The sequence below is a fragment of the Ochotona princeps genome, chromosome 18 (assembly GCF_030435755.1).
Source record: "Ochotona princeps isolate mOchPri1 chromosome 18, mOchPri1.hap1, whole genome shotgun sequence".
NCBI classification, from domain to species: domain Eukaryota; kingdom Metazoa; phylum Chordata; class Mammalia; order Lagomorpha; family Ochotonidae; genus Ochotona; species Ochotona princeps.
The window spans coordinates 52,885,894-52,894,658 of NC_080849.1; the positions used below are offsets into that span (position 1 = coordinate 52,885,894).

Sequence of the window (8,765 nt, forward strand, 5' to 3'; positions counted from 1 at the left end):
CAATGAACTCTACTGCAAATTTTTTACAACTATTATTTACTTTAAAAAGATATTAAATACCTGTATCATGAAATTACATTCTTATTAACAGTAAGATGTACTAGGTAAGAAAATAGCTCATGTGTGAAATGTGTCTGAAATGCATTTTTCCTTACAGCTATCAAAACATCCACTCACACTAAAACAAACCACCCTCCAAACCCCCTCCCCCTGATCCCCCAAAAAGTTGAGGAAAGTTGGGGCGAGCTGGATGAGGAGCTATAGTAATTACAGCACAGTGCTTAACAATGGTTCAAAACAGAACCAACAAGCGTTGGTCAAAAACATGCCTTCAATCCATGGCTATAAGTAAAAACCAAACTCAGCTACTTTTGGTTCATTGCAGTGAGACCGAAAAATATCTCACAGCTTCATATAAATACTAAATTCCAGCTCCTTTTTTATTCTTGCTTTTAAAAGTCTTTGTTTGTTTTTGCAAGGCTTAGCTACCTATTTACAACTTATATTTGCTCTGCAACAACTACAAGAGGTAGGCATAAAGCATGAAAACTTTTCTCCATTAACCTTGCGTGGGTTGTTCATTGCATATTGCTGTTCACTGTAGACATAAGTCACTCTCTTCTTGTCTTTTCTAAAACCCCAAAGCTGTTGCCATCCCACCAGTGAATGTTCTAAAAGAGAATACTACTCCTAAATAAGAAACTTTCTCTACTGAAGGATACTGTCATAGTGTCTGTTGCAGAACAGTCATATATATATGTGTGTGTATTCATTTAAAAAATAAACAACACTAAAAAAATACAAACCCAGGTTTCTAGAACCAATTCTCTTGATTCTCTACTTCCATAAAATCAAGTGTACCATTTGGCCAAGACTACAGATTTTTTTTTTTTTCACAGATGCAAGTGCCATGCAAAATAAGTTAAAGAACAGATACCAGGGCCCGGCGGCGTGGCCTAGCAGCTAACGTCCTCGCCTTGAAAGGCCCGGGATCCCATATGGGCGCTGGCTCTAATCCCGGCAGCTCCACTTCCCATCTAGCTCCCTGCTTGTGGCCTGGGAAAGCAGTTGAGGACAGCACAAGGCTTTGGGACCCTGCACCCGTGTGGGAGACCTGGAAGAGGTTCCTGGTTCCCAGCTTCGGATCGGCGCGCACCGGCCTGTTGCAGCTTACTTGGGGAGTGAATCATCTGACGGAAGATCTTCCTCTCTGTCTCTCCTCTTCTCTGTATATCTGACTTTGTAATAAAAATAAATAAATCTTAAAAAAAGAAATTGAATATGAGCCAGAGTTTTGCATTGCAACTTGAGTGGACATTGCAAACCTCTAACCTTGGTCAGCTATGGCTTTGGCCATAAAGTGATTTTCGGCAATGTACTCAGCAAAAGCTATAAGTCCTCCTGCTTGGTCTAACACATCTTTCTTCATTAAGCATGACATTCCTGTTACACATTTGAAACCAGTCACATTGACAGAGATAAAGGACCTTGGATGTGAAGTTCCAAAATACACCTGTTCCAAGGCGGCAGCAAAGCCCTGTCTGTCTGCAACACAAGGCAGCCCGTGAACCAAACCCATTTTTCTGTCATTTAATTAACCATGTCAGTCAGTGTTCTGGAATTACTCACATTCCACTACCACAAATCCATGTAAGATCATACTTTGCCGCTTCATATCCTGGCATTAAGTTAATAATTTTCGGATTGATGCCAACCTTTTTGCCACCTGTGAACAATCTAGCATCAACATTTGGCTATTTCCCAAAAAGCTTCTTGCAGACATCAATGGATGAGTCATCATGGTCTTGTACACAAAGGAGCACTTCATATTTGGGATAATCCAATCCAAAGAAGGTTTCCAAGTTGTTGATCAGGTTGGGATCTACTCCTTTCAGGGGTTTCAGAAGAGACACACCTGGGAGCTTGCTACAGGGCTGCTTGTCAGTTGCCTTCTTGTTGATGTGTAATCTGGTGTAGATGATGGCCATGAAATGTATCAGCCACAGCACCAAGAAGAGGACGAATCCGAAGTCGGCCAGTCCCTCCAGGGCCAGGGCCAGCAGCGCCATCCCCCCGGCCCGTCGACCTGGCCCAGCCCGCTCCCACCACCGCTGCCACCGCTCTAGCTTTTGTGCCTGAAGAGGACAGGGTGGGCGCCCGATGTGGGGGCATGGGAGGCGAGAAGAAACGGATGCCAGTTCTAGTCCTGCCAGCTCCACTTCCCAACCACCTCCCTGCTTGTGGCCTGGGAAAGCAGGCGAGGACGGCCCAAGGCATTGGGACCCTGCACCCACATGCATAACCTGGAAAGAAGTTCCTGGCTCCTGGCTTCAAATCGGCACAGCACTTGCCATTGCGGCCGCTTGGGGAGTGAATCATAGGACAGAAGTTCTTCCTCTCTGTCTCTCCTCCTCTCTGTATATCTGCCTTTCCAATAAAATAAATAAATCTTTAAAAAAAATCAATGAATAACAGTGATAATTTTTTAAAACGGGAGCAAAGAAAAAAATCTTTGGGAACCAACTAGAGCAACTAATTACTCAGAACACTGGCAAATAGAAGAAAAGAGGGGAACAAATTTCTTACCTTTCCCATAGGATCTGTCCCTCAAGGTGATGAGGAAAAGAGCTCCTATTAACTGTGAAGGAATAATAAAATCTGGACACCACCATTTTGCAACCCCTAATGAGATGATGGAACAAGCAATGAGGATCAGCAGCTGCTAAGCAACTGACTAGACTGAATGAGTCAGGCTGCTGACAACTGAACCACCACAGGGAACAGACATCCTGGGCATCCGCACTCGGCACCCTGTGCTTGCCAACAAAACAAGCAACAATGAAACACAAGTTGCAAATGATTTAGTCTTGGGCCTAGCTCTACACCAACCATATGTGGGCATAGCAATACAGAGATGCAGGACACTATCAAAAGACATCCTGAGATGCCATCAGCATCTTCATAAACTGCATAACATAAGAGGCATGACGTCCTATAGCATTTCTGGGTCACAGAGAGGACAGATGCTTAGTATACTATGTAGAACTTGTGTGGATCCTGCTCAAACCAATGCTACTGTTGTATTTAGACAAGATAATTGGAGATAACATAAAAACTCCTCAAATATTTGATACATTTTAAGAAAGTATTAATATGTTTGCAAGGAAAGAATCTTGATTGAATTTGAACTGTAATACTGCATCAAGGTGGAGGAATCCACCAGGGGGGAGGGGAGGGGGGAGGGGGGGGGATTCCCAAAGCCTATGAAACTGTCATATAATGCTAAATATTAATTAAAAATTAAAAAAAAAATCCATAGACATAATACAGAAACTGTATTATGAGAAATATAAAAAAAAAAAAAAAAAGAAAGTATTGGCCTTTAAAGCATGTTTCCATTATGGTTTGCTACAATAGATTTATTATTCAGAGTATTTTTTGGGATTTACATATTTATTGGAAAGGCAGATGTACAGAGAGAAGAAGGGAAAGACAAAAAGATCTTTCATCTGTTGGTTCACTCCCCACGTGACAACAAAGGCTGGAATTGAGCTGATCTGAAGCCAAGATCCAAGAGATTCTTCTGGGTCTCCCATGTAGGTGCTGTGTCCCAAGGCTTTGGGCTGAGCTTGATTAATTTCCCAGGGGATAAGCAGGGAGCTGGAAGGTAAATGAAGCAGCTGGGGTATGGATTGGTACCCATATGGAATCCTGGCTCATGCAAGGCAAGGATTTAAGCCACTAGGGTGACATGCTGGACTCCATATCAAATTTTTGCAGAGAGAAAAAACGCTTTCCTGACAAAGCTGTTCAGAGTTGAAAATGTTCCATTACTCCCATCTCTGTCCTAGCAAAGCTTTCATTAATCAAGCATCTTAATTATTTTACTTGAGAGACCTTCCATCCTCTAGTTCCATGTCCAAATGACTACAATGACCCACATTGAGCCAGTCCAAAGCTGGGAGCCAGGAGCTTCTTCCACGTGTCCCACTTGGGCACAGGGGCCTAAGGCCTCAGGTCATCTTCCACTGATTTCCCAGGCCATTAGCAGGGAGCTGGAGCAGAGGTGGAGCAGCTGGGATTCAGACTAGTGCCCATATGGAATGTCAAGGCTCACACCACAAATGGAGGATTAGCCTGATAAGTCACTGTGCTAGTTCTTATGCTTCCCTTTTTAAAGGAGTTTCGTTGTTGTCAGGATAAAAAGAGACACAGTGGGTAGATTATTCTTACCTCATGCATGTGTTTCTAACACTGGGCTTTCAAGTCAGGGCAAGTTCCTGGTGAAAGCTTTCCTTAAATCCGTCCCTGTCCAAAGGATTCCAAGAAATTATGCTGGTCTTAGAAAAGCAACCAATTTATACTCCCACTCTCTAGAGCATGCTCACTAAGTTCATGTTCCTTGTTATCCCTATACCTAAAGCTTCCTAAGATCACCCTGTGCTTCTGCAAAAATACTTTGCCATTATCCTTACCTACAATGTCAGGCTACCCTTAGATATCAGAATGATGGACATATGACTATTTGTGAAAGACTATCCTATTGTAATAATGGATGGGAAATCAGTTGAGTGGAGAGGGGATTTAGGGATGGTGAAAAGAAGGAGGGAAGATAGGAAGAAAGGAAGACCTGTGCTCTGATTTTCTGAGCGTGTTAAGGACTCCAGCACATCTACAGTTCTACCTTTGGTCAGCAGGTGGTGCTAACTCTGACCTCACCCATAGAATCAGGCCTTGAGTTCTTCACTAGCCACAGTTTCCCATCTGCTGATTGTCCTCTACCCATCAGGACAATGGTGTAGCAAGAGCTGTCTGATGAACAGCTGTGTTACCCTAAAGTTTATTTAAAAGAATGTATCTGTAGGAGCAGGGCAATTTCATTCCAACAGAAATTCAGACTTGAAAATAATTGGCCATTTTGGGAAGGGGAGGAGAAACAATTCAACAGGAAGGCTGAATGACCAAGTGAGTACTCTTTCAGAGGCCATTGCTACAACACTGTGCTTACCAGCACAATTATAACCCTGCTAGCTACGCTGTTAGAGTGTTGCAATTAGCCAGGCTGGTGAGATCATTAAAGATGGACATCGTCATTTCATCTGCTTTTTCATTCATAATACAACCTATAAAGATCCAAGTTTCTGTGAGACACACAAACTGCTAACAGACCTCTAACAACCTGGCAGCCAACAACATGGCAAAGCCATAAGCAAGTGAAAAACCCTCCCATCTCCTCATGCAAAGAATCACAAGTAATGAATGTAGGAGCCCACAGCTAATCTCCACACCTATCTTTATTTATTTAAAGTTTTAAGTCAAGCTATTTTTTAAAGATGTATTCATTTTTATTGGAAATTCAGATTTACAGAGAGAAGGAGAGGCAGAGATAAAGATCTGTCTGCTGGTTCACTCCCCAAGTGTCTGCAATTATCTGATCTCAGGAGCCAGGAGATTCTTCCAGGTCTCCCAGGTGGGTACAAGGTCCCAAGGCTTTGGGCCATCCTCAAAGGCCTTGCCAGGCCCGAAGCAGGGATCTGGAAGTGGAGTGGAGCATCTGGGAAAAGAACCGGCTCCCATATGGGATCCCGGTGCATGCAAGGCGAGCACATTTACCACTAGGCTACAGTGCTAGGCTGATCCAGGCTTATCTTACAGCCCCTTCTCAGCTCCAACTCACTTTTGCTCACTTTCTAACACAGAAGGAATGTTCATTGGTGTCTGTGGAAGGCACTGCAACTTTCTAGCTCATGTTCAAACACAGCAAATAGAAATGCAAGCACAGATCCCCTAAGGCAGAAGTGTAACATAATAGTCTAGATGAGCCCCAAGGTCAGCTTGGGGTTGCCATCTGTAATGTAATTATTGCCAATATTCATCAGCTTCTTCTGAAAAAGAAAGACAATCTCACAATGTTGTACTTTTTGTTCAATTTTTACATATTTTCTTTACTGATATTTATTTTTTTTCATTAATGATATAAAATGAAATAATCTATTCGACGTTTGCTCCAATGATTTTTAAATTATTTTTAATTTTTACATTTATTTTTATTGAAAGGGCAGATATACAGAGAGGGGGAGAGACAGAGAGGAAGATCTTCCATCCAATGGTTCACTCCCCAAGCAGCCGCAATGGCTGGAGCTGAGCCAATCCAAAGCCAGGACCCAGGAGCTCTTACAGGACTCCCATGCGGGTGCAGGGTCCCAAGGCTTTGGACTGTCCTTGACTGCTTACCCAGGCCACAAGCAGGGAGCTGGGTGGGAAGCAGGGCTGCTGAGAATAGAACCGGTGCCCATATGGGATCCCAGCGCATGCAAGGCAAGGACTTTAACCATTATGCTATTGTGCCAGGCCCTCCTATAATTTTTAACACATCTATGCATTCATGTATTTTATCACTCACAAAATAGTCCCTGTGCTGCAGTGAAACCCTAACTCCTGTATCATTCACTCATCTTTTTCTGGTCCCTGGTTTTGCTTTGTCTACAATTTCAAATAAATCGAATGATGTTGTAGGCAAACTAGATACTGGATTTTTGCTACACAGCACAATACCCTTAAGATCCCCCTCCAACTTCTTGCTCTATTTTCTTTTTTTTTTTTAAAGATTTATTTTTATTACAAAGTCAGATATACAGAGAGGAGGAGAGACAGAGAGGAAGATCTTCCGTCCGATGATTCACTCCCCAAGTGAGCCACAACGGGCCGGTGCGCGCTGATCCGATGAAGGGGAACCAGGAACCTCTTCCAGGTCTCCCATGCGGGTGCAGGGTCCCAAATTTTTGGGCTGTCCTCGACTGCTTTCCCAGGCCACAAGCAGGGAGCTGGATGGAAAGTGGAGCTGCCAGGATTAGAACCGGTGCCCATATGGGATCCCGGGGCTTTCAAGGCGAGGACTTTAGCCGCTAGGCCACGCCGCCGGGCCCTTGCTCTATCTTCTTATTGCATAGTGTTCCATTGTAGGAATGGAAAACCCTGGGCCCATCCATTCATCCACTGGTAGTGTTGTTTCCAGCACTTGGCAATTATAAATAAAGCTCCTATATTTATGTGCAGGTTTTTGTGTGAGCATGTGTTTTCATTTCTGCAGGGTAACATCCTAACTGTTGGACTGTTGCTGGACACGGCAGATGTTTATCATCATAAGAAACTGCAGAGGGGCCAGTGTGATGACTCAATTGGCTAATCCTCCACCTGCAAGGATCAACACCCCATATGTGTGTGCACGCTTGTGCTGGTTGCTTTATTGTCCATCCAGATCTTTGTTTACACTCTAGGACAAAAGCAGAGGGTGGCCCAAGGCCTTGGGTCTGACACTCACATGGGAGACCTGAATGTAACTCCTGCCTCCTGGACTCAGTTCAGCTCAGCTCCAGCCATTGCTGCCATCTGGGAGCTAAACCAGTGGATGCAAGATCTTTCTCCGTCTCTCTTTCCCTCTGTACATCTGCCTTATTAATAAAAATAATATTTTTTTAAATAAAGAAATTGCAGAGTCATTGTAGGAGTGGCTGTGTCATTCTCGGTTCCACGATCAAAACACCTTGTGCTTGTGGTACTGTGACCTGAGTTTTTATTAAGCCATTCAAGCTTTGATTTTATAGATTGAGAAAGAAATGCCTGTTCTCCATCACCAGGCTCTGGAATCCTCACACCACCACCTCCCCACATCCCACCTCTGTCACAGACAGGAAAAGTTGCCATGACCCTCATAGCACCCAATTTATGCATAAATTTATTCCAACAACACAATGTGTACACACACACAAGGTCTTCTGTGACTCAGGGTTTCCCAGGACATGGAATCATAAAGATATGAGCAATGCAAGGTAAGCTACTGTGCTTCTACCTAAACCCTGATGTAAAAGGGAGAGTTTTCTTAGAAGGCTTGGGGTAGGCTTCGGACATGACCCTAAATTCACCCTGTATGTGCTGGCAGGCTTCTCCTTCAGACACCTGGCCAGTGCCGGGAGGAGAACCAAGTCTGTATATTTTGAGAAAAAGATAAGACACTGATGCACATCTCCGCCCGGCTCCTTGGCCCGGACCCAGGCGAGGTCACGCCGCCAGCTGAGGTATGTAAACTTTGGGCATTAAGCCACCTTTGTCCGAATTAGCCTAAAAACCCCTCAGCCACGCAGTGAGAGCGCGCTCTCTCCACTCTCCTGGGAGGCCGTCGTGGTTGCAGAGAACAACTGAAACGACCCCGTGATGTCGAAGGGGATGATGTGCTGAGTTCTCCCCTTCACTCTGGTGATGTTTTGCTTCTCTACATTTTCCTGTGATGTTGAAGGAGATTTGATGAGTTCTCCCCTTCACTCCGGTGATGTATGGTATGCTTGAGAGTCTTTGCTCTTGCCTCTCTACATTTACTTTTTGCTATTCTTTTGTGCTTAATGTTTAATAAACATTTAACTTTATATGTACTGGAATGGCTCATGGACGTTTCTCCTCTAACGAATTTGACCCTCAAAACATTAAAGACCATGCACGGCTCCAGCCAAAATTATATTGCTGAGACACCTGTTAGCTCTTTTCTCCCACTTCAGAGAGCCCCTGTGCAATTGTCACTGTCCTTAGGTTGTCTTTCCTTTTTTTTCTTCCATTTAACTAAATGGGCATGCTTCCAAAGACCCTAGTGAGTTTTCAAACAGAGCCTTACTTCTTCCTAATGCCAAAGGTAACATGAGCATTTTTTTTCATTTTCTGTATTTCAGTATCTGCTTCTAAACTGTGGGTAGGTGGAATAGAGGTGAAAGAATTCA

At 43.8% G+C, this 8,765-nt stretch overlaps 1 protein-coding gene across 1 annotated transcript; it reads right to left on the reverse strand.

The window, feature by feature from the left end:
* Positions 1-1,746: 1,746 nt before the first annotated feature.
* Positions 1,747-2,073, reverse strand: LOC131482552 (ceramide glucosyltransferase-like). The gene has a single exon (XM_058677111.1). The coding sequence runs from the start codon at positions 2,067-2,069 to the stop codon at positions 1,755-1,757; it is 315 nt and encodes a 104-aa protein (XP_058533094.1). The 5' UTR covers positions 2,070-2,073; the 3' UTR covers positions 1,747-1,754.
* Positions 2,074-8,765: the final 6,692 nt, after the last annotated feature.